The 26,599-nt window shown below is 41.0% G+C and overlaps 1 protein-coding gene across 1 annotated transcript; it reads right to left on the bottom strand.

The window, feature by feature from the left end:
* Positions 1-3,361: 3,361 nt before the first annotated feature.
* On the bottom strand, positions 3,362-19,792 carry LOC128106250 (guanylate-binding protein 4-like). Its single transcript, XM_052731600.1, is given in 13 exon segments — positions 3,362-4,099; positions 5,610-5,803; positions 6,103-6,205; positions 8,609-8,758; positions 9,009-9,080; positions 10,539-10,819; positions 11,630-11,708; positions 11,710-11,879; positions 12,809-13,005; positions 14,565-14,677; positions 15,356-15,483; positions 18,024-18,219; positions 19,382-19,792. Coding segments are annotated over 12 exon segments (1,878 nt in total). The 5' UTR covers positions 18,196-18,219; positions 19,382-19,792; the 3' UTR covers positions 3,362-3,880.
* Between the last annotated feature and the right edge of the window lie 6,807 nt (positions 19,793-26,599).

The following is a 26,599-nucleotide window of genomic DNA, read 5'->3' as shown; positions in this document are numbered from 1 at the left end:
CACTAGTTTTATTCTCATTTTGCTTGTTCCTTCCTTCCCCAGATGCAGAGCTTCAGCTATCTGAGGCTCTGTTCCTCTGCTAGCTGCTTTTGGAGGTAGGGGCTTTTTTTCTTCTCCCCGAATCTGCCTCAAATTCTAGCAGCTTTTTCAGGTCACATATTTTCTGGGAAGGATTATGTCCCTTCTGTTTCTTTGGAGTCTTTTTCCCAGACAGTTCCCAGTTTGGTCTCAGTTTATCCCTTCTACCCCAGAAACAGTTTCCGACACTACAGTGGCGGCTTTCCCTGCTACTGAAAGGTAGGGGCTTTTTGTCCGTTTCTGTTTTCCAGGTCTGTGTGGTTTGCGTACAGACTGAAAATCTAACAAGGGAGGTTTTTGCCATTTCTAAACTCCCATTAGGACAGGTGTTTTGCCTTATCACACCAGAGAAGTCGGCAAAATCTACCTGTGCCCATCTCTGAAGGGTTTTTGCTTCATGGAGGTCCCTTACCAATGTGGGCATGTGGTCAAAAGCCCATGCTTCCTCCCCTAAGCAGTACCTGCCCACATGGAAAAATTTAATTTGTTGGCACAGAGGCTGATGGAACTATTCAGTGCTGCCTCCTCAGCTTTCCTGCATCCTTCTTTCTAGTGTTCTCGAAGAAGCTTGCAACCTATTTTTGTTTGCAATAATCTACCCCCTCCTCTCTCCAAGCATAGACTATGCAACTAAGCTGTAACTGTTTCTTTGCATTTCTAATAATTTCCCCCTCCAAACTTCAAAACACAGAAGAGGTTTTTAATGAATCAATTCTGTCTGGAGTATTGAAATTCACCGTAATGGGTGAGAAGGTAGCCTTAGAAAACACACTACAGACAAAGTCTGAGAAAATAGCCCAGGTAATTACGTGCAGGAATACTAAATTTGTCTTCCTACAAAATTATTGAGAAAGTGATATAAATTGATCTGTCATGCCATCAAAACAATAATTCTTTATAAATTTTCAAATGTGTGAGAAACCTTTGGCCTAGAAACTTCACCCAACAGATGACAAGTGCCTACTAAACGCCAACCTGGATGGAGACCAATTTAATGAGCTTTTGTTGTTTTGTTTTGGTTTTTCTTCACTGTCATCTCCTCCTGGTACACAATCAGCTACAATTTCAAGCCGATAATCCCTTCTCTGTGGCTTCATATTCCTATGGCTGGTCTGTATGGTTGGGAGACTTGGTGGGGAAGCAGAGTGTCTCCCACATCCCTGTATTACTCAGTTTCCCTGATGTGACAAAATATCTGACGAAAGCAATTTAAGGAAGAGTTTATTTTAGTTCACATTTGTAGAGGATATTAACTATGACAGGGCAGGCGTGGTGGCTGAAGCCTGAGGTTCAGGCTACACTGAGGGCCAGTCAGAAAGCAGACAGGCTGCTTCTCAGCTTGCTTTTCCCTCTTCATTCAGCCCTAGACCCCAGCACAGGGAAAGGTGCTTCCCGCAGTTAAGGTGAGCCTTCCCACTGCTACTAACATAGTTAGTCTCCCACAGTCATTCCTAGAGGTTTGTTGCCTAGGCAATTCTAGATTCTGCCAAACTAACAATCAATATAAACATCCAAATCCACCCCTTGTCAACTTGATGCACACACATCATTTTAAGTGATTACCTTCCACTCTTTGTCCCCATATACTCATGTCCATCTTAGAGTGTAAAAATGCATTTAGTTCACACTCAAAAGTCTTTACAGTTTCAACACTACTTAAAAGTTCAAGTCTTATCTGAGATTCTATTGTAATCACTTAACTTTTAGGATCTTATAATATAAAGAAGAAATTGCATATTTCCAAGGTATAGTTGCATAGAATAAACATTTTTACTCCAAAATGGAAGAATGGGAGTGTAGCATGGAATGATCGAATCAAAGTAAGGTGAATACCCCACAGGGAAAACCCTAAATCCTGCAGTCCCACATAAGGCATCTGGCATGTGTGATGGAATCTTCTGGGTTCTAAAGAACCCGAGTAGTCCTGCCCCCGCAGCTCTGAGGCTGTAGCTCACATAGCCTTCCCTTGGGCTAGACTCACTCCATGGCTGTATCTTTCCTCAATGGATGTCCCACCTTCCTGGAATCTCCATCATCTCTACTTCACCCTACACATTATCTTGACAGTCTCATGCAGTGGCTTCTGGCGGCTCTTCTTTCACAGACTGATCCTGGCACACATTGCCTGCCCTCCGCAGTTCTCTAAAACTGTGCAGTAAGACTGTAAGAACTCCTTAATCTTTCATTCCTGCAAAACCAGTGCCATATGGCTGCTGCTGCCAAGATCTGTTGCTAACTTGAGATGTAGCCAGGTTCCATTGGGCCACAGCGGGAGCAACTTCTCTATGCTTTGGTGGATGGATCTACAAAATTAACTTCCAAGGTAGTTTTTCTGTTGTTGTTGTTTTGATTTTGGTTCTTGTTTTGTTTTTTAAAGCAGGAAACCCTTTCTGAAATATTCTCAGCACACGCTTTCATCTCTCAGATGAGTTTGTATTTTTTTTTTTTTTTTTTTTTTTTTTGGTTTTTCGAGACAGGGTTTCTCTGTGTAGCTTTGCGCCTTTCCTGGGACTCACTTGGTAGCCCAGGCTGGCCTCGAACTCACAGAGATCCGCCTGGCTCTGCCTCCCGAGTGCTGGGATTAAAGGCGCGCGCCACCACCGCCCGGCGAGTTTGTATTTTTACAAGTTGGTGCCTTTGATGGGATAGGTTGTGCTTTGGGGGCTGTCCTTTTATCCTAATGAGGAGACTGGGGTGTCTCTTTCACAAGAGCAGATATGTTCACTTTCTGTTCTTGCCTGAAATTTTAAAGTTGCTTACACAACTTTGCATTATAAACTTCATGTTTCCCATATTTTAAAAACCTCTCTCAGATCTTAATAAAAACATTCAGCAGCAGTCATTGCAAAGTCTAAATGTGACAGTGTCTTGTAATTTCCTCCACCAAGGACTTTAGGCAATTACTTCCAAATGCACATCACAAGCAAATACACAGGGTACCTGGGGAGAATACAGCACGATTGTGGCTAGAATGGAGCAACAATGACCTCTAGTTCCCAGTGGAGTCCTGTTTTCCTCTGAATTCCACGGGCCAGGCCTCTACTGTATGTTTTTCTCTCTAGTTTCACCAAATGTGAACTAAATTCTGCTTACAGCATTCCAAGACTTTCCTGTTCCAAGGTTCCAATCCATATCCCTCCTGCAAACTAGTTTGATAGGCTCAAGGTTAGGATTCTCACAATCTCCCTAGAAAATAGTAGCCTTTTCAAATCGCCCCTTATGTACCAGGGTCCTGTCAAAATCAGATTTCTCTGCACATAACAAAAGTGGCACAAAAGCTTCATAACTTTAATCAGCGCAGCTTTTATTACCAATCAGCTTAACATTTTTCTCATACTTTGTCCTGTGAAAATCTACTTGTTACTTTATACAGGAGCTCTTCACAATGAATTATCTGTATGACCAGGATACAATTGCCAATGTTTCTTCTTTCGGCCATTTTTCTTTTTTACTTACATCCTTTCTAGAAAAAATTTCTCTATATTCTGATTGATTTCCCTCTGTACTCCATAGATTATGACAACGAAACTTGATGAGATTTATGGTGCCAGACCCTTATATCATTGAGCCATCGGTTTGTATTTTTAATCATGATTGTAACTGCTGATGAACTGACACTGACCCTCAACTCCAATAGGGTGGTGTCTCTTTGATTATTTAACAAATCATGGGAGTTCCAACCTCGTTTATATAACACTGGTTATTAAAGTAGCACATGTATTTTAAAAACAAGGCATGGACTTGTTATATCAAAATAATAGAAGGCTAGTTTTTAATGAATTCCTCCCCAGGAACTCTCACACTACTTCATAAATGAGTGGAGAGCTGTCAGCCCCGCACCACATATTTTACCAACTCCAGGTAAAACCTTCATGAATGCATCGCCAACTGTGTCAAGGATTTGTGAAAACAGTGAGGATATGCTTCTAGTTATCTCAATCTCTTCTCTCAGTTGCCTTATTTCATTCTTTAACATTTCAGATTTGATTCTGAATCCTTCCTCCTGCAGTTCTTCTTGGACCTGTAAAAAGAAAAATCCTCCATTATTGGCAGAATTTTGTATTTAACAACTTTAGCATAAGTACATTATCTATTTCACTACCACCTCAGAATGGTCTTTGATATTTCAAGACATTTTCACCTAACAATAAAAATATCCATGGTTTGTTCATATTTAGGGAGAATTTCTCAGCATCTTCCCTTGGAGAGTGAAGAGTTTTGTCCCAATTCACAAAAATTTCGCCCTTTGAGAGAGACTGCAGAGGTGAACTGAAACTGACTCTCAATTCCAAGGAAGCATCTCTTTGATTATTTAATGATTATTCGAGTGCTGACCTTGTATAGACATCTGATTATTATCTCTAGGATGGGACACATACATTCCTTTACTCCAGCTTACAGGATGAATCAAGCAGGCACAGGAATAAATAGGGCAATTATGAGGTTGTATGATATTTTATTTTATTGTATAGTTTTATTTCATTTTTAATTTAATTAATTAATCTAATTAATCTCTCTTTGTGCATGCTTGTGTGAGCACATGTGTAGGTTAGTACACATGTATGTGTTTGTACATGTCTACAGAGGCCAGAAGTTGTCATGTATCTTCGTAAACTGCCTCCTCCTTTTTTTTTTTTTATCAAATTTATTTATTTTTACGTTAAATGTTTGAGTATTTTGCTTACATGTATGTGTACCATGTGTGTGCCTGGTGCCCATAGATATCAAAAGAGAGTATCAGATCCCCTAACATTCTAGTTCTAGACAATGTAAGGTGCCATGTGCTTGATGGATACTAAACCTGGGTCCATGGCAAGAACAATAAGAGCTCATAACACCTGAGCCAACTTTATAGCCCCGTTTTGAAGATAAAGTCTCTCCTCAATTCTATTGCTATCTGATTCTACTAGACTGCCTAGCTTTAAGCTGCACAGATCCTCCTCTCTTTCCCCCAAATGCACAAGGGTCACTGGTACATGTCACTTCTTCCAGATTTACCATGGATTCCGAAGATCTAAATTTGTTCCTCATGCTTGCACAACGAGAATTTCACTGATTGATGCATCTCCCAACCCCATCCTCCTCCTCCTCCTCCTCCTCCTCCTCCTCCTCCTCCTCCTCCTCCTCCTCTTATGCCTCCTCCTCCTCCTCCTCTTACTCCTCCTCCTCCTTCTCTTCCTCCTCCTTCCTGGGCTAGATCTGACACATTCACACTAGCTAGACCCAGCTTGTGTCCCTTTCAAGATTAAGCCTAGAGTGCTAAAGACTAGTGGGAAGTGTCAACTGTCGCACAAGAAGACCATCCTAGAAACTCAAACAGCAACTCAGAACCCTGGGGACATTATCTGTACACTCGAAAGGGTAACCCTGCACAGATGCTGGGCTCTTACACTTACAGCTTCAGTAAGACCCATGTGAACTTCAATCAAACATTCGCAGTTGAAGTTACATGTTTAAGATGAACAGTTCCCTTCTTGGGGAGTCACAGCACCATCTGTCTGGCACTGATAAGCCCCATCATCCACACTCACCTTTAGCTTGTGCTCCAGCATCTTCTCTTGCTCTCTCAGAAGCGTCTCCCTTTCCCTCTCCATCTTCTCCTGAAGTTTAGCGATGTTTTCTCGGAAGCTTCTTTCTTGAGCTTTCATCACTTGCTCTTGCTCTTTCTCTTTCTGTCTCAGCAGCTCTCGTTCCTTCTCAGCCACCTCCCTCTTTGTCTGCTCAGCTGTTCCACAGATGTTTGAGAGAGGAAAGAAATCCCAGTCAGAATGTAGCTATGCTCCCCTGGGCTCACAGGGAAACCTCTGAGTACTCCCATCAGCCAGGCCAGCGGCAGCATGGTTCCTAACACAATGGAAAGGACATATAACAGAACACCAACACTGCTGGTTATTTGCAGATCTGGGAGAGGTCATGACCCCTGGCAGGAGGAAGCTCCTTGTTCCAGAAGGATCTACCTGTGCATCAGTCATGGGGCTTTGCAGAATGTACTCACCCCTCTACCAGTTGGACCCTCTACCCTACCTGCTATGGCCCTCTGTCCATCTGTAAGGGCTTTGTCTGACTGCAGGATGGAGTTCTCTACAATAGCCTGTGACTGTAGGAAGCTCTTGAGAACCTCTTTTGCCTGGGAACCCAGGAAGAGAAAATAAAATTCAAGGAGTAAGGTAAGTCTCCTGCTAAAGTATATTGATTAATAAAACACCTAACCTTTTGAGTCCTCTTCTTACAATGTCACTTTAGTTTCATGACCATAACAAAAAGTACAAGCTCTTCATTGATACAAAAACCCTCTGCCTCAGACTCCTTGCTAACTTCACAGCCTCCCTTCCCAGTGATGCTGCCTACCAGCTGCCCCAGGTTATAGCTGCAGTCACAGTTACATGCAGTTCCACAGACACGTAGCCTCCACTGTTTGCCATGTTTGAATATATTTTGTTTCCTATCTTCATGGGTTTTTTCGGATTTTATAGAAAAGACAAAATATGCAGACATGTCACTTTGTATCTCAGATGGCTTATACTGGTATTTCTGGCTGGTTTCTTAGTTTTCATTTATCCAGTTTTATTGGGTTATTATTAACAAATGAAAATTGTACTTGTTTAAGTTACACAATGCCTTAATCTATTATATATTATTAAGTAGTTAATATAATAAAAAAATTATGTATCAGTTGCCTCAAACTACTTTTTTTTCTAGCTTTCAGGTATATGGTGGATTATTCTATTTATAGTCACCATTTGACTTTCAAAACTAATAAGTCTTATAACTATATGGTCATATCTCTTGACCAGTGTCTTCCTTTTCTCCTATTCTCAGGCATAGTAATCACCATTGTATTCTATGTTATTGTGGCAGTTTAAATGAGAATGTGCACTTTAAATGTTTGGTCCCCAGTTGGTAGAACTTATTGGGAAGGATTAGGAGGTGTGGCCTTGTTGGACAAAGTGTGTCACTGGAGGCACGCTTTGAGGTTCAAAAGTCCATACCAGTCTTAGTCTCTTTCTCTGCTTGCTCCCTGTGCATAAAATAGGAAGCTCTCAGCTACTGCTCCAGTGCCATGTCTGTCTGCCCATCATGATGATTATGGACTACTCCTCTAAAACCATAAGCAAGTCCCCAGTTAAATACTTTCATTTGGTCATAGTGTCTCTTCACAGCAATAGAACAGTAATAAGACAGTTAATATTATTTTATCTTTGTTTGATGCTCTCTTTCTCTCGTGCCACTGAAAGTGAGCCACGACATGCAGTATTTGTCTTTGTGTGCCTGGCTTATTTCCATGAATATGATGTGTTCCAGATTCATTCATATTTTCACAATTGGCAGCATTTTTTAAGGTTGAATAGTGATTCATCATACTGATATGAAATAGATGACAGATAGAAGATAGCTAGATAGCTAGATAGATAGATAATTATAGCTAGATGATAGATAATAAGATAGATAGATAGATAGATAGATAGATAGATAGATAGATAGATAGATAGATAGATAGATAGACAGGCAGACGTAGACAATAGGTAGATAAGATAATACAACAAAATTTCATTAGTTAGTACTCAAACCAGCATGGTAGTGGCATAAAAAGGGGCATATAGACTAATAGAAGAAAACTGAGAGCCTAGACATAATGAAACTACATCTCTGCATTACACTTTCCATGTAAACAAACTAAAAATGGATTAAACCTAAGACTTGGAACTATAAAATTCTTAAAACAAAAGTTGGGAGAAAAGCCATGTGATGGTGTTTTAGATTTGACACCCAAAGCATAGGCAAATAGATGGGTGAGACTATAGGCCACTATACACTCTCTGTACAGTGAAGGAAACATTTAATGAAAAGAAAGGGAATACATAGCATGAGAGAAAATGTTTGCAAGCCATAGACTGATAAGGAGTTAAAATATGAAGATGATGAAGAACTCACACAACACAGTAGGGAAAACTAGCAAGCTTAAAGTAACATGTAATTGCCCTGAAAAGACAATTTTCAAAATAGGAAATTCAAATGCCAATGAGTATTCATACTCAGCATTACTAATCCTTCATGAAATCACAAACCAAAACCACAATGAGGTGTCCTCTCATTCCTGTGGCCATGCCTACTATAATAAGCCCAACAGTTTTGGTTGGGTTGACAAAAACCTTTGTAGATCTCTTAATGCAATGGAAACTGATTACAGTCATTGTGCACAACAGCATAAAGATTCCTCATAAAACAGAATTCTAAGATTCTGACCTGCCAAATCTGCCAATGAACAGTGATATGGTCCTAGGCAATGTATTACATCCTCATGCATTACACTTATCTAGTGCATGAGACTGGAAAGCACAGCCACTTAGTTTATATCCTGAAAACTAAACTGGTAATCTAGCCAAGTCGCCTGAAATGACTCGTGGCTCCAGAACTGAATGCTCAGTGTCTGTCAACCATGAACTCATTTTCACCTTGCTTAGTTCTACCAGTATATAGTAGTTATCACTCTACCTAAACTCTGTCAGCCATTGCTTCTGTCATTCCTCACCTTCACTCCCTTCCTGGGCACTTGCTCATAGCCCTGCTCAACCTTCTCCCTGGCCTCTATGTGGAGGCTGTGCCCACCAGGCACAGAAAAAAATCTCCACTTGAGACACTCTCCTTCAGGGGCTCTGTCTGCCAGCTTCTCCAGCCAGTGCTTTCTTGTGTCCTGGTAAGAGAAAGGGCTTCCCCCAGGCCTACAGATGCGAGCTAAGTCAGTCTGGCACCATGTTTTCTGTTTGTAGTGCATTGAACAGAGATCCACACACCCTTGCTTCCCCTCTGCCTTGAACTTTGAGCTAATAAAATGCATACTGTTTCAGAGTACTAGGAACTTGATAGCTTGTTTCATAGCAAATGCTATTTTTCCTAGAAAGGGTAAATTTTAGTCCAAAGACTCGAGTTACCCATTTAAAATAACTGAGAGATGCCGATTCATTCTGTAGCATGAACGCTTCCTTCCTTTCTTGTATGGCAATCTGCCAGGTGAGGAGGGGAAGACAAAACAAAGAAGTTGTTAGAAGGAAGGTATGGTGGTTTGCAAGAAAATGGCCTCCATAGGGAGTGGCACTATTAGAAGGTGTGGCTTGTTGGAGTAGGTATTGCCTTGTTGGAGGAAGTGTGTCACTGTGGAAGTGGGCTTTGCAGTTTCCTAAGCTCAAGCATCCAGTGTCACAGTTCACTTCCCGTGGCCTGCAGATTAAGATGGAGAACTCTCAGCTCCTTTTCCAGAATAATGTTTTCCTGCATTCTACCGTGCTTCTCACAATGATGATAATGGACTTAACTTCCAAAATTGTGAGGAACCCTCAATTAAATGCTTTTCTTTATAAGAGTTGTCATGGTCATGATGCGTGTTCACATCAATAGAAACCCTAACTAAGACAGAAGGGGCCACTGGGACTGTCCTGGATGAAGCAATGAGACAGCTCCAGAATGTACTAGAACAGAAGGAGGATCAGGAGATTTGCTTTAGTCCCAATGTGGTCAATTCTGTGTGACTTCTGAAAAGTCTGTTAACTTCCTTGTGTTCATACCCAGCAGCCGTGAAATCAAGTTGGAAGACATAAGTCCATTTCCTCTGAGAATGGGGGTTGGGGTGGCGGACAAACCAGTTTTCAGAACTGAGGTAAGTGTACTTTCAGTGGAGTTTTGAACCTCTATGAATTTTTGCAATGATTACTTGAGTGTCAGGATGCTAGAACAGGCTTATTTTGTTTCTTTATGTGTTTGTTTGTGCTCATAAGTGATAATCCTGACAAATTTCCTCAGTATGAGCTAAGATATTTTTGTCTTTCAGGGTTTAAATTAAGAGAAATGGAAGACCAGAAACTCTAGGGGAAGCTGCCTTTGGGTTGGTAAGTCATGATACTCCCCTGAGAGTTGTTTCTTGGTGTCAATGCTTTTATCACCCAGGGCTAGTGAACGTGGTGGAGAGTAATCCTATGGTGACATTATATTACATAGTACAGGGTGATCTAGTCACCCAAACCCTTCAAAATGTAAGTTTTGTCTGGCTGTGGCAGGAAGAGAAATCAGAACAACTAGAAACAAGAAAAGGAGCCAGTGCTTTCTTGTGTGCTGGTAAGAGAGAGGGCTTCCCCCAGGCCTACAGATGAGAGCTAAGTCAACCTGGCACCATGTTTTCTGTTTGTAGTGCATTGAACAGAGATCCACACACCCTTGCTTCCCCTCAGCCTTGAACTTTGAGCTAATAAAATGCATACTGTTTCAGAGTACTAGGAACTTGATAACTTGATAGCTTGTTTCATAGCAAATGCTATTTTTCCTAGAAAGGGTAAATTTTAGTCCAAAGACTGGAGTTACCCATTTAAAATCCAAAGAGAAAGATTCAGACCATGAGATCAAAAAAGTGGAGTCTAAGGTTGATAACAGAAAGGCAAGGATCAGGCAAGCTAAGTGCTAAGATGCATTACCACCAGCCTCCTCTGGAATTCCTGCTCATCATCCTTGAAGGAGTGCTCCATGAAGACAGCAATGGCCTCCTTCTCACAGGCTGCAAGCACATCCAGCAGCTCCTGGAGCATGTCTGTTGGGAGGCTTAGTTGCTGGACCATCCACTCATTGTAGTAATCAGCTGCCATCTGCACAGCTGTAGAGTTCTCAAGCTGGGCCAGGGTCATCACTGCATTCTCCAAACAAGGCACAGTTCCACTATGGATGGCATCCACATAGGTCTTCACCAGAGTCCCCAGTCCTCAGAAAAACACCATCAAGAAAAATTTAGACCTAGCATTATCAAAAGCAACAAAATTCTATTCCTCTTGAATTTCTCTTCCCCTCTAAATTCTCCCATATCTTCTGTACTTTTTCCATGTCCTCTCAGAGTCAACATCCATTTAATAAAAATCAACTTCTTTCCTTTGTAGCTCTCTAGTTCAATACACTAAAAATAATCAATGATTATAACCAAGAGGTTTCAAGGCTTCTTGGGAGAAAAAACACTCTGCCATATAAATACAATAAAAGTTTGCTAGAAAAGGAAAGTAAATTTCATCTCTTGTGAGACCAAGTTACAAATGAAAATTCAAGTCCCATCAGAAAAAAAATCAGAAATTTGAAGACACAATATAGAACATGGAACCAAGTATGGACCCATGTGAGTGCTGACAAAGCATGTTCACACAGGCAGAATGTCTGTTGCACTTGTCATGTTTAAACTTCTTTCTCAATTGTATGGGACTTTTGACCTGCTATGTTCTGAAGTGTGTCGCCCCATAAATAATCTGTATGATCAAACTGAGACACTCTTCCTTAGGGACTCCAAGTCATATTGCAGATTTGCAGTCTTCTGGACATCTTTATGGTATTATTTGAGTGTGACATGTTAGACCTCAATAAACACTCATACACAGAAAGTTCAAGTATGGAACATGTATGTGTGATCTGAACATTTGTTTCTCCATATTCCTTTACATAAAAACAACAGTTTTCAAGACCACAAAAGATCATCACTTCATTACATATTCAAAGCCACAGAGACATTCATGTGACAAAAGAAACTCACGATTTCCTGTGACAATAATTCCCCCCCCCCCCAGGGTCTTTGTCTTTGCATTGGTGAAAATGTAGGAACAGAATTTTTTTCGATTCAACCTGGAAATTCCATGCCAGTTGGTTTTCTGGAACTTTTTCAATTTGTAATAATAAATTTTTGTCACTTGTAGGCCAGCCAAAGACAAAGCATCTCCGTACTGGAAAGAAATATCTGATACATTCTCTGGTCATGTTGGACTTTTGGACTTTGGGATTGTTTCCTGTAAAATAAAATTTAAAAAAGGTGGGAGGAGGGAGAGAGCACTCATTGAAGAGGCAGCTAGAAGAAGATATGGTGACCCAAGAATGTTTTCAAGGCTGTAGCCCCAGGACATCTGAATGGCTGCACCAACAGCTTTAGAGTAACCAGTGCCTTAGGAGACCTCACTACTTAGTCATTAATTCGACTTGACACTGTTTTTCAGAGAGACTTGTAACATAAATTAGCTATGTAAAATGAATATTTGTCTAAATAATAGATGAACGAATAAAAAATATTGATTCTAGGCACTTACCTATCCTACTAACATAGTTCATGTAATGAATTTGAAATGTTAACATGCCAGTACATTGCATAAGGCTAGAAGGTGAAAGTTGGGTGAAAAATGAAACATTGCACATTAGTAGAGACACACATCTACTTCCCCCACCCTCATCCACTGAGAGTTGCTTTGTTTTAAACATGCATCCACTGGAAGATGTAACTATTTGAACTAGTAAAACATTCTGAGTAAGAAATGTTTTTAAAATTAGGTCAGTAGATTTCCTTGTGATTTTAGGTTTTCTCCCTTATTTATTTGATGAACCATTTTTCTCAAAAAAGTTTATAAAGAACATATAAATTAACAAATAAATAAATAAGGCTGAGGAAGTAGTCTCCTTGATTATAATCCTTGCTTATTTTTGGTTTTGTTTGTAATACTAATGGGTATAAAAATATTATATATGACATGTCCTAAGGTAAAGTGGGTTTAAAAATCTTAGCCTCAGAATATTTTCAAGCAATAATGATAGCCAAAATTATGGCTGCCTGTCGATTGTCATGACCATTAACACGGGTTTCAACCCAGTCTCATGCAGATATGTCAAGTGCTGTGCAGGGTTTAGTTGATGCTACATCCCTGTTGAAACTTCCCTCACACTCTGATACCTGGAATCAGCTTCAGGGCATTCTCCAGGTACTCATCTGCTGTGATGATGCATCCATCTAACTTCAGCTCCAGAATGAAATCCCGAACAGCCTAGACAAAGTCTGGAAAGAAACCCACGAATTCACTAGAGTCCTCTACCTCATCCTCTCTGGGGCTGGATTTTGTCCGGATTAGCTGTGTTAATTCAGTCACATAGCTGGGATTGTAGCTAAGGATATGAAGCTAAATATCTTCCAGGTCTCATATAGAATTAATTATTAAAAATATTTCCCTTTGAACACTCCTCCACTGCTGGTGGGAATGCACACTTGAATACAGCCACTTTGGAAATCAATATGGAGGTTTCTCAGAAAATTGGGAGCCAATCTACTCAAGACCCAGCTATACCAATCTTAGGCCCAAAACCAAAGATGCCCTATTATACCACAGAGACACTTGCTCAACTATATTCATAGCAGCTTTATTCATAATAGCCAGAACCTAGAAACAACCTGTATGCCCTTTAAGGAAGAATGGATAAAGAAAATGTGATACATTTACACAATGGAGTATTACTCAGAGGTGAAAAAAAGATGACATCATGTAATTTGCCGGCCAATGGATGGAACTGGAAAAAAAAAATCATCCTGAGTGCGGTAACTCAGACCCAGAAAGACAAACAGGGTACATACTCACTCTCATAAGTGGATATTAGTTACAAAGCTACAATCCACAGCCGAAGAGAGGCTAGGTAACAAGGAGGGCCCAAAGTGGGACACAGGGATTTTTCTGGGAAGGTGAAATAGAAGAGATCTCCTGGGTAAACTGGGGACTAGATGGGGGCTGGGGGTATGGGAACATGAGGGATCTGGTTGGGTGGGGGGCAGTATGGAGGTGGAGAATAAGGAAAGAGATGTCTTGATGGGGAAAGGGCATTTCAGGGTTAGGGAGAAACCTGGTACCAGGGAAACTCCCAGGGATCCACAAGGATGACTTCAGCTAAGACTCATAGCAATAATGGAGAGGGTGCCTGAATGGCCATCTCCTATAATCACATTGGTGACTACACTAATTGTCGTCAGAGAACCTTCATTCAGTAACTGATGGAAGCAGATGCTGAGATCCACAGCCAAGCACTGGACGAAGCTCCAGGAGTCCTGTTGCAAAGAAAGAGGAGGGACTGTACTAGCCAGAGGGGTCAATGTCATGAAGGGGAAACCCATGGAGACAGCTGACCTGAGCTCATGGACGCTCACAGACTCTAAACCCACAGCTAGTGTGTCTGCATGGCACCTATCTAGGCACTCTGCATGTGTGTAACAGTTTTGTAGCTTGGTCTGTTTGTCAGGTTCCCAGCAGTGGGATCAGGCCCTGTCCCTGCCATTTGAGCTGGCTTTTGGGAACCTGTTACCCAGGCTGGATTGCATTTTCCAGTCTTGATGCAGGGGAGGGGTTGGTCCTGCCTCAATTTGGTGTGTCATGCTTTGTTGACTCCCATGGAAGGCTTACCCGTTTCTGAATGGAGAAGGGGATGGAGGGGGTAGGAGAGACATAGGGGGATGTTGAGTAGAGGAGGGAGGGAAATTGGTGGTCAGTATGTAAAAGAAATGAAAAAAATTATTAAAAAATAAATAATAAATTAAAAACAATATTCCTCTTTGTCCTGTGTCCATTCTACCTCAACCAAGACTTGCTGACTTAGACTCCAGAAAAAGCAGTAAGTTGCCTTCCTCCTAAACTCAATGAAGCATGGCAGTTCCATCCCTGGAAGGATACTGTAGCTGCTCCAGAGCCTGGTGGTTGATGGTGCTCATGCTGTTGTAGACAAAGGTGCTACTTAGAAGCACGGCCAGGGCGAAGATCATCCAGCAGTCATTCTTAGGGTCACCCTGGGAGTCAGAACACACACGGGGACAAGGGAGTTAAGAGTCTAATATTCATTCATTCATTCAATTGTTCCCTCATTCTCTCAGATACATTATTACTGAATCTGAGAGAAATATCAAAATCTGAAGATAATTTTACATTTGATCCTCATTAATGACCCCTCTCAGGGCATTAGCTTGTTTAGCTATTAAGTTAACTGGTAGAGTTAGGATATAATATGGCTCAGTGGTAGGAACCTTGGCAGGCATGCACAAGGTTCTGGGTTTGATTCCCGGAACTGACTGATAAAAAGACAAAACATTCAATGTGTATAAAACATTTCCTAAGCACCTGGAACACAGTAGGCAGTGATAAATGGACAGTTACACTTTCATAATTTTGTCATGATTATAGATATAAACCCTATTCAGTTGAGTGCAATGTTTAATTGTGCTTCTGACAAAATGCAGAGACACATTTTGTGGCTATCAATTTCCATACAGTTGTCTTCTAGAAGATGACTTTCTACCATAGCAAATAAACATGTCAACATACTCATGCAATCACAATGACAATGTCTACCAGAAAGAGAGCTAAAATTATTAATAACAAAAAACAGCACAGAGAAGCACAGAGAGGGAATGAGTTAATCTGAGAATTTAGAGAAAAAAATCATTATATTAGATAAGATTCTGCCTTACCTTTTCTATGTCACCAAGGCCCTCTGTGTCCAGAAGGACTAGGGTATGGTTTGGCTTGGTGGGGTGGGGCACACACCACATCCAGATGCCCTTGGTTTCAGACTGCACTGTGGAACCCAAGGAAAAGCCTGAGGAAAGAGGGAAAACAGCAAAAGGTCACAGCAGGAAGATCAAGGATTGCAGAGTGCTAAGAATGTTTAACAAGCAGCAAGGAAAGTTTTGCTTTTATCTCAGCTAGGACCATGAATTCAGTCCATACATAACAGACTCTCCCAAGGAACACTTGTGGCTTCTACTTACCTCATTATTCCAACTCTGCAGAATGGACTGTGTTGTAGAATTAGTTTAGACTCTATTAATTGTAGTGTTTTTATCTGAGTCCAAAAAATCCTGTGTCCTCTTACTTCTCTGGTAGAGTTCAACCACTGAAACACATCAGTGAATGGCCACTAGCTGGCATTGTGTTCTCTTACTTCTACCCTCTTGAGCTATAGTGTGCCAGGGACTTACTCCTCACCTCTGGTCATAGCTCCCTTCAGGCAGCTCCATCCAATATTTATTTCTCTTCCCACATGTTGAGACTCATTCTTTACCTGCTCCTTTGGAGTGAAGAGCGATTAACTCCTAACTGGCCACTCCTATTGCGACTCACCAAGTGGTGCTCACATCTGTTGGTTCCCTTGCCCTCCCTACATCGTTGTGTACAGTACCACCATTCCATACCCTTCAGTTACCCCATGAGTGCATGCAGTAGTTTGGATCTGGAACATCCACCATGGACTCGCTTAACAGAAATTGCCTTAGTTACCAATGTTTTCTTGAGTAGAAAATAAAAGCAATACTGTTGAAACTTACCTGTCTAATACCTATGTCTTAGGGCTCTCAAATGCTAATCACTCAAAAGTTTACAAAGTTTTTTGATCTGGGAAAGGAAAAATATTTTCCCCAATTGATGGCCAAGAGTTCCTCTAATAGAAAGATAAAGGCAAAAACAAATGGGTTGTTCAGGAGGCCCAAGAAGAAAGAGGAAGCAAGAAAGGGAGAAGGGAGAGGAAAGGAAAGAAAGGAGGAGAAAGGGAAACAGATAACCAGAGGGAGGATAGGAGGAAGAAAGAAAGGATAAGAAAGAAAGGAGAGAGAGAGAGAGAGAGAGAGAGAGAGAGAGAGAGAGAGAGAGAGAGAGAGAGAGAGAGGCTGGAGAGATACCTCAGGATGGAAGAATTTTACAGTCAAGTTTCAATCAGAAAAGGTATTGAATCACTGATGTGAAAACTAACTAACATATTAGGAAGAAAGCTGCCTGTGGGCTTTTTAAAGATGGAAACACCAAATAGAATCATGAGAGGCATGGCCTACATGTCAGTTAACAACATAGAGACAATATAGTAGGGGAAAACAGCTATTTTACAAAATAGAAAATAAAGATTTCAAGATGCTCAATCTTACAGTGGGTTAAAGAGCATACAGCTGTGCAGCGCACAGGTCAAAAAAATTAAATATGTATCTTATGCTCCCAATTTTGGGGGAAGCATGTGTGGAATGCTGGAAATAGCATCAATGCTCATCAATAACAAATGGATAAATGATAGATGGTATCCTCAGACAACAACATGTTGTAAAGTGGTGGAAATAAATAAACTATGGATATGTGTGACAATCACAAGACACTCAGTGTCCTCTTCTGGCCTGTGGATATGCACACGGTGTACCTACCTGTGCAACACACAAGCTCATATATTCCCCTACACAGAAAGAAAGAATGCATGTGTTCCCTGTAAATGAAAGTATCGAGGAGCTTCAGAGAGTGTGTGAGAGAGTATGATCTGGGTTCCTGTGGTTAGTCAGATTTTATTCCCAATATCCAATATTTGATCTGGATATTGATCTGGATGCTCACTTCATATTCATTAACTTTATTGTCAATAATTCATAAAAGCTTTGCTATGGTAATGAAGTCAGTCTCAGAAGGACAAATCATCATGTTTTCTCTCGTTTGTGGGTCCTTATTTAAGCAGATACCTCAAACCGTACGTGTAAGAATGACATGAAAGTCGAAGGGAAACTGTGTGAGGAATGAAGGAGACCAGTGGGAGGGGGGAGAAGAGAGTAGGAAAGATTATGGGGGGAGACCTGCTCAAACATACTGTATCCATGCACAAAAATGTGTTATAGGGAACACAACATAGCAAAATAGCAAATTGAAGTTTTAAAAAAAAGGTTTGTCATGAAATACAAAAACAACAAAGCCAAACTCCGAGACTGGATGACAGCCCAGTTTGGATGTTGGGTATATAAAGACCCTAGCACGCATCCTTCTTCAGGCCATCTGTATTTAAGTAGGACAGGTAAAACAATATTAACACTTGAAATGTTCTTGTGGCTTCAGCAAAGGTACAGGAGGAAGAATGGGGGCCCTTGACAGAGTTCAGCTGCTGATCAGGCCAGAGTAGAGTGGGTCAAGAGAAATGTGAGGTGGATGTTTTGATGAAGTTGGGGAACAATCACTATACAGAAGAATGTGATCTTTTTCCATAGATTATAAACTATAATTTGATGAAAATTCATGAGAAAGATTGGACTTTTCCTTAAGCTGAGCCTAGAAAAGTGTGCTCAGTCCCCCTACCAGAGGTCTAAGGAAATGGTTCCCACATATCTGAAGGACACTCACCATGGTTCTGTCCTGCAAGACGGTTCATGAGGTAGGACTTCCCTGTCCGATATAAGCCAACAATGGCCACCACCACCAGAGGCTGAGATATCTTCCCAAGAATCCTTAGGGCCTCCAGGTTTAGTGTCAGCTGCTCTTGCCAGTTCTGCACCAGACAAATGGGTGCCTCCATGGTCGACGAAGATGCCACAGCACTCTGTAACTCAGAAAAATCACAGAACAATCACTTGAATGACATGATATCAAGGTCATCTCTGGTTATTACTCAAGCCAGACACATCAGCCTTTGTTTGTACAACACCTGTATGAACTTCGGTGTGTTTCTAAGGGGAAAAGTGAGTTGCCTGTCCAGTACTTAAAATACAGTATCTTATGATTTTTATTTGAACTATGAAAAGGATCACCTGGCTTTTTAAAGAATAAAATGAGAAAAGCAAAAAACTGGTGTATGAGTCCAGAGTGCACTTGGGTTCTGTAGAAAGCAGAGCAAAATGCACATGATAAACTTGCCAAGTGAGTAGGAAGATGTCCTGGCATTCTAAAAGAATTTAAAGTCTCATTCAGTATGTGAAGAGTACTGAGTACTGACCCTGTGTTGGGCACTGCCTCAGGTGGCTATTATCAAGGAGTAAAGAAAATGCGCGCAAATTCCTGCCTTGGTGGGTCTCTATTCAAATGGGAGAGATAATAGCAGAGAATGAACACACACACACTCTGTGTGTGTGTGTGTGTCTCTCTCTCTGTTTCTCTCTGTCTCTCTCTCTCTCTGTCTCTCTCTGTCTCTCTCTCTCTCTCTCTCTCTCTCTCTCTCTTACACACACACACACACACACACACACACACACACACACACACACACACACGTTTTAGAAGAAAATGGAGAATGAGTTAGGGACACTGGAAATTGGATTCAGAAGTTTGTAAACAGGGACCGATTCCACCAGCATGAAATGAAGCCTCTTGGTGACATCTTTGAGGACAGATTTCTACCTTCAGGAAAGCACTGAGGGCACAAGGAAGAAAACTGGAGAGGCTAACCCACCAGGGAGCTGCTGCGGGACTTTCGGGTTTGGCTCCTGGGTCCCAGACAGAGCTACCTTCCCAAGTTCCCACCACCAAGAATGAGACTCATTTCTCATTCTCAGTCTCCCAAGCCAAGGGTTAGAGGTCTGAAAAAAGCAGCGCATGCAGCCTTGAGACGCCAGAAGGCGCTCTGCACCGGGCCACACAGGACTGAGTCAACTGTGCGGTCCCGCTGCTTGCCATTGCTAGCCCACCAGTGAGAGTGTGCAACCCCAGGTGTTCCCCGGAATTTTCTCCCAAGGAGTCTGTTGAGAGAAATGCTCGTGACGACTCACCCGGCGCTGGCTCGGCAGCAGGGACGAGTTCTCAGCCCACTAGGCTCATTCGCTGGACTTCCTCCTGCTCCAGGCTGCTTGAAACAGCCACTGTTAGAAGTTGCAAAATAACAGCCACCCAAACACAAGTTGAGATAAAGAGAACTGAAATCGAAACCATGCTCTTTTCCTGATGAATCAGTAGTTGGGAGGGACTGAGCAAAATAACGAGTTTGTAACCTGAGCAGAGCCTGTCTGAGCTAGAGGAATTTCCGAGATTCCTCTAGACTTTCTGAAGTTTCCACGATGGCTCTTCTCAGAGATTCAGCATTGCTCTGTCCACTCCACACCACTTAAAGCAGATAAAATTAAGCTGGAAGTGGTGGTTCACTCCTGCAAACCTGGCAGGCAGGAGGACTGCCACGAGTTCTACTTCAGCCTGGGCAAGACAGTGAGTTCCAGATCCTGTCTCAAAGAAACAAACCAAAACAAAAATGAGATAAAAGTATGCTCGTGCCACACTACTGATGCAGTCTTGGCACTTCTCAGGTTACACCCCTTTCCTGTGCATCAGGAGCCTAGTAGAAACTCCATGCATTGACTTGCAAATAAATGTGTATGTATAGACCAGCTAGCATCTAAGAAAGAGTCTGTGATTCAGTGAGTGGAGCTCCCAGAGACTGGCTCAGGCTTTGGTGGAGAGAAACCCAGTGTAGGTTAATGCTAAGCTTGGAAAATGGTTGCGGGGTCGGGGGCGGGGGGGGGGGGGGGGCGGAGAGTTGGGGAGCAGTGGGGGGAAAATGGGCCCCCTTCTATTTTTGTGCTCTTTCAGGGGAAGATTGATTTCTTATTTTTATTATCATGGTAGGTTTTATCCTTATTTATTTATTTATTTTATAAGAGACAGGGTCTCATGAACCTCAAGCTGTCCTCCAACTTGGCAAAGATTGTAAGGATGGCTTTGAACTTCTGATCCTCCTGCCTCCACTTTCCAAATGTTGGGATTATAAGCATTTAGCTATCTTAGGTAACTGTATGAGGTGCTCAGAATTAAACCCAGGTCTCTATGCATGCTAGTCGAGAACTCCCACAACAGAGCTACATCCTCAGCCCCTTTAAGCTAATTTTTTAAATTTGTGACTTGATAATTGGATTTCATTCATTGTTGGGAACTACCTACTCCAAACCCTCTTTAGTCCCATCAGAAAGGGAAGACTGCTGTTTCTCTCCATGGAGCACATTCCATCACCGCTGCTAAACAGAGAAAGCAGAATCACACAGCATATAAGTCTGCCTGTGGTGCTCCTCAGGGAGCACTTCCAATCAGTGATTGCCATTCAGTGCTCTGGGCCCCTTGGCCTCTTGGAGCTAGACAGCTGCATCTGCACTGTGGTTCCATACTTCCCCTCCACACATTTCAGAACACTGGGGAAATGATTCCTCTCAGATGGAGCAGGAGAGAATAGCCCTACACAGTACAGCCCAAACCCAGGCTGTGTATCCTCGCCAAAGTGGATGACTGGATTTCCCCCGGCCGGCCGAGCAGCCATTCCTTCCTTTTTTCCTGCATTTACCAGGGGGCAAGGGAAACAGAAGCTGAAACTGTGTCCTGACATGAATCTGCTTTGTTTAGGGAGTCAAGGATAATGCTCAAGACCAAGCCCTGGGTATTATAGTCTTCTTATTTTTTTTTAAAATCTTCACTTTCTTTAAAATGCTTACCTGCTGTCAGTTCCATGTTCAATTCTTTAACCAAAGCTTTCATCATAAGAAATGATGAGAATACAGAGCGAGCCAACATTCCCAGTGCAGCTTGCTTGGGAAGGAGAACACAGGATTCAGTCAGATCTGTCAGGAGAGCTAACAACACTGGATTGTTGCTTCCTGCCCACTGACAAGGAGTTGCCTGTGTGCTTCCCCTCACTTTCTGCGGACTTCCCAAACTATTCTTTTTTTTCTTGACTATTTGTCCAGTACACTTGAGCATCTCTAATCTACAAATCCAAACTTCAAATGCCCCCAATACTAAACTTTTTTGAGTTCTGACATAAAACTACAAGTAGAAAATTCTATTCTATGAAAGACTCCTTTTTCACAAATTAATTAAAATATTGCATATGTAAACTGGCATGGTGATGCACATATATGGTTGTAGGTGGAGGCTAGAGAATCAGGAGCACAAGGCCATCTTTAGCTATGTAGTAAGCTTGAGGCTATAATGGGATACATAAGATTTTGCCCCCAAGTGTGGGTGCAGGCATACTATATTTCCCATGCTCAGCTCAGAATAATACTTCATGTATAGGACCTCTCTTTTCACTTATTTTGAGACAAATTCATGTTTGCTACTGCATATGCCAGGCTGAATAATCTGTGAGATTACAAGGTTTCCCCCATTCCTGTCTCCTATTTTACTGTAGCATCAGTGGGATTAGAGATTACACATGGGCTCTGGAAAACCAAACTAAGTATCTCATGGTTGTGTGACCAAAGCAGACCTAGATGCAGCTCAAAAAGACTTCTTCCCTTCAGTAGAGAGGAGGCCTCTTGGAAACAACTTAAATTTTCAATAGAAAGAAAACCACTTCTCCATATACATGCATTAGTGAGGACATCTTCAACCCTCCACCCCCTTGACTGAGTATTCTGGTACATCAGTGCCCAATCTGAATAATAACCAATACCATAAAGAGTGATTACCATAGCCATATAGATATTATGCAGGCTACATTAAAAACAGACTATAATCAAACTGACTTATGAGTTAATAGGGTCCCAGATGAGCCACAACAGATACTATTTTATTATTAACTGAAATCATACTATCATTAACTATCCTTATTGCTGGTTGGGATGAAGTCCTTATGTAATAACTATGAGTATTTGTTTGTACTCACGGTTTTTTCTTGGTCATAAAAAATGTCTACATTTCCCTACAGGATTAACAAAACAGACCATGTGACTTGCTATGTAAATGAATTGTGAATGGAAGGTACAGAGTTCTTAAAGGCATTTCAGATTCTCTCTATTCCTGCTTTTTCTGATTTGTATTCCACCATGAGAAATGCAAAGCTCATTTACAAATTGCTCCATTCAAATGATCACAAAAGGAATGGACACAAATCTTACACTTGAATCTAACCCCAAACCTAATATATACCTTCTGCAGTTAATTGAGTCATATGAAGAAAGAAATATGCATTGCTTTTCACAATCTATTAACATATTTGTGGTTTTATTGTGTAATATTACCACAGTCAAATCTGCCTAGAAGCATCTCTTCCAAATAGATGCAGATTCCCCAAACTGTTCACTCTTATGGGTGGCTAGTCCTCACTTCTGCCTTTCTTTGTTTGGGCAAGTTTCTGGGATAGTGCAGAGAATTTTCCAAATGAGGCAAATCAAAGAATGCCCTTCTTTAAGTATCAGAAGGTGTCATTCTCTCTGTTGACAAGGAAGAAATTCTGAATAGATGCCAATGTAAAGGAATTGTTCCCTTATCTCTTGCCAAACCAGACACTGGAAGAATTTCTCACAAACAGCTCATGCTGAAGGATTTCTAATGAACATTTCTTCATGCAGCTTTCACCATTGACTTAAGAGAGAGACACTGGCACATGAAATAAATAGAAACAATATTTGAGTTGCTTGATTCTTAGGTGTTATTACTTATGCAGCACTTTAGTTGAGAAAGATGCATCTACTTTTCAAAATTTTACTTTCCTTTTCTATATTGTTCTGTATAATATGGATGATTTAAAAAGAGAGAGAGAACAAAGATACATGTGAGTTAAGAAAACAAATCCTCCCCTTAAAAATTTGCCTGTCTGTCCATTAGGAGAGCATCCCACACAACAGCTTCACACACTTCCATCACTCTTTCTCCCACAGTGCACACACACTTACATTTCTCTTCATATGAGTGGACAAATCCTGTCCTGTTGTGATCTCTAACTTCCCAGGGAACAGACTGTGTAAACTGAAAACACAATAGCGAAAGTTTGTGTGTGTTCTGTGAACAGAGGGAATGATAGAGCTGAGTGGGTGGGAACTAGAGTGGAATAATTCTGAGGAGAGCCCACACAATATCGAAGTACCGTTGTGGATGTGGTTTAGTCACTAATCGCTCAGGGGATGGTGTCTTTGCCCCTCAGCCACCCTCGGTTGAGCATCACTGGATGCATGCCACATTGCTGCTGATAACCACAGCAACAGCCTGCTTCGAGGCAGCCTTGTGGTTTTGTCATTGTCCATTTCCCTGGTAAGAGATTCTTGGCAAACAGTTGAAGAGAATATCTTCATCCTAAGGTCCAAGATCTACTTGAAAAATCTAAATAGAGATGATATGGCCTCCCTCGATGGTCTGTAATATCTGATTTATGAGTAGGTAATTAATCTTCAAGCACAAAAGACTACACTAGTGTCTCTTATACTAGTCGGATGTAATTCACTACAGGCTAAGAAGTTTTTGAGTTTTTTACTTTAGTAACAGACCAATTAAAATTTGCTGGTAAAGGTATTCATTTACATATTTACTGTTTTGGTTTGTTTTGTTTTTTGAGACAGGGTTTCTCTGTGTAACCCTGCCTATCCTGGAACGCACTCCATAGACAAGACTGGGCTTCATCTCAGAGATCCATCTGCCTCTGCCTCCCAGGGGCTGTGATAAAAGGCATGTGCCACTACCGCCTAGCTTCATTTACGTTTTTCATGTATATTATTATCACTCCATGGCCTTCAGAACCAGTTTATATTAATTCTAAATAAAGGAAGAAAAAGAAGGAAGGAAGGAAGGAAGGAAGGAAGGAACGAAGGAAGGAACGAAGGAAGGAACGAAGGAAGGAAGGAAGGAGGAAAATGAGGCTTCAGAGACAGCTCAGTTGGAAAAGTGCTCACTATGCCAGTATGAGAACTTGAACTCAACCCTTAACTTTTACAAAAACATCTGGACAGAGTGGCACGTGCTGGGAATCCCACCACTGGGCAGATGGATACAGATGGTTCCCTGGAGCTTCCTGGCCCAACAGCCTAGCCTAATCAGTAAGGTCCCAAAGAGAGACCTTGTTTCAAAAACAGTGGATGGTTCTTGAGAAATGACACCCAAGATTGACCTCATTTTTGCAATTTTAAAAATTATTTTTGTTGTGTGTGCTTATGTGCACATTGAGCATGTGTGGCCAATGTTCAGGTATAAATGCCCATGTATCACAGTGGAAATCAGAGGACACCTTAGAGAAATAAGTTATCTTCTCTTACTATGTGGATCATGAACATGGATGTTATGTCATGTGACTTGGTGACATATCTGTTGAACTGTCTCTCTGGCTCGAATTACTCTTTTTTTTTCTTTTTTCTTTACTATGAATTTACTTTCAGTGACTATTAATTATTTTTATAATTATAGAAACACATATTCATAACAATTGTGTGGTTAAAATAAACAATCCATTTCAAGAGACAATCCCTGGGTACATATTGAAAATTGCTTTTCAATATATTCACTTGGTAGACAGATATTTAATAAATAACAATTGTGTACAAAACTGTTGTATTGAGGTTAGTTGGGCACAGGTGAGTTATACTAGCAGTTTAGATAGAAGAGCCTGCTTAGAATAAAGGATTGTGCCAGCATGCAGACTTAGACAGGAACCAAAGTTATAATAGAGTTACTGAAGAAAATAAAAAGGGAGCATACTTGTTCCTACAAAGAAATCGGATAAAATGGGATGTCAATAGCAGGTTGAAGTTGGGCAATTTTACATTTTATTCATATAGTAATTTGCTTCAACTATGCTATGATAAGCACTGTGCAGTATGGTAGATGTGGGTGCCTTTAGTGAGCTTGTCAATTGCCCTCATTTGAGAGAACTACTTTAAGAATTTGGTGACTTCACAGAACAAGACCTGGTTTCAGAATCAGTAACAAAGAGGTGTCACAGCATGAAAGTGAGCAGGTGTGGGGAGGGCTGGGGTAAGAGGTCGGTTAGAAGAAGAGACAGGATTTCACACTCTCAGATGAACAGGGTATAAGGAAGGACAGGCTCCATTGCTCAGGCCAGCTGTGCCCTGGTTCAGGACAGAACCTGCTGCCTTCTTTCCCCCACTCTAGAGAGGAAACTGATTCAAATAACACTTTACAAGGAGAGTTCATTTTATAGAGCTTCACTGTCCTATTCCCCATGTTTCACATGAAGGGCCCTCCTGAGACTTCAGAGAGCTTCCTTAAATTCTTGCTGTGGTGAAGTCCTATGTCAGTGACTCAGTGTGATGTAGGATTTTTCTCTAACCATAAACATGGTGTCAAATTCTTGACTCCTTGATAACTAACCATGGAGAGTAGAAAGGTTACTCAAGGAACTTGACATTTGCTTCCTCAGCACAAGTGGATATGAAGATTCAAGTTTGAATTGCTAGAGAGCCGTAATGGTGGTTTTCAGGGACAGTGTGAAAGAGAATTTGCAGTGGTTCAAAGAGCCTCAGAGAACCTGCTCAATTAACCTGGGGTAATCAACAACAATAACAAACATAAGAAATCCTGTTTCAAACAGGATGGAAGGTGAAAACAGAAAACAAAAGTGTCCTGTAGCCCACACTCACACATACACCATATACAGATTTTTCCAGAATTCAATTTTATTTCACATAGATAAAAACAGAAAAATATGAAGTTTTCCCACATCATAGCACAGGAATTCAATGGAATATATCTTACTCCAAGTAAAACTTTACTACGGTATAACTGAAGTAAGATTTTTGTTCTTCAAAGTAAAGCAAAATAACAAATTATTGTTTGAAATTATTTTAAATCCAGACATAAGCATTTGGCTTTATTATTAACATCCTATCTAATCCATACCAAATGATCTCCATATCAGTTAATAAAGATGTTTCTTAAAATGGTCTTGGTCAGTTTGAAAATAGCAGGAAAAGCAACAGTTCAGAAATAACCATAATTTTGCAACATATTCAACTGTGTGGTAACTATACACACACACACACACACACACACACACACATAATATGTATTATTGTAATATATATTATATATATATATGGTTCTAATCAGCTCTTTTGTACCCACAAATTAATTTAAAATAGTTTTCACCAATTTTCTGGACAAGTTGATGATTTAGAATCAAGTAATAGCTATTTTAATGTTTGCCCAAGAGACTAAATTCTCAAAAATTCTTTTAAATAGACGAAAATTTCAAATAAGTTTGTTATCAGATAAAACAAAAG

This window comes from Peromyscus californicus, unplaced genomic scaffold (assembly GCF_007827085.1).
Source record: "Peromyscus californicus insignis strain IS unplaced genomic scaffold, ASM782708v3 Scaffold_9__1_contigs__length_137607984, whole genome shotgun sequence".
NCBI classification, from domain to species: domain Eukaryota; kingdom Metazoa; phylum Chordata; class Mammalia; order Rodentia; family Cricetidae; genus Peromyscus; species Peromyscus californicus.
This window is presented reverse-complemented; position numbering and strand designations above follow the sequence as displayed.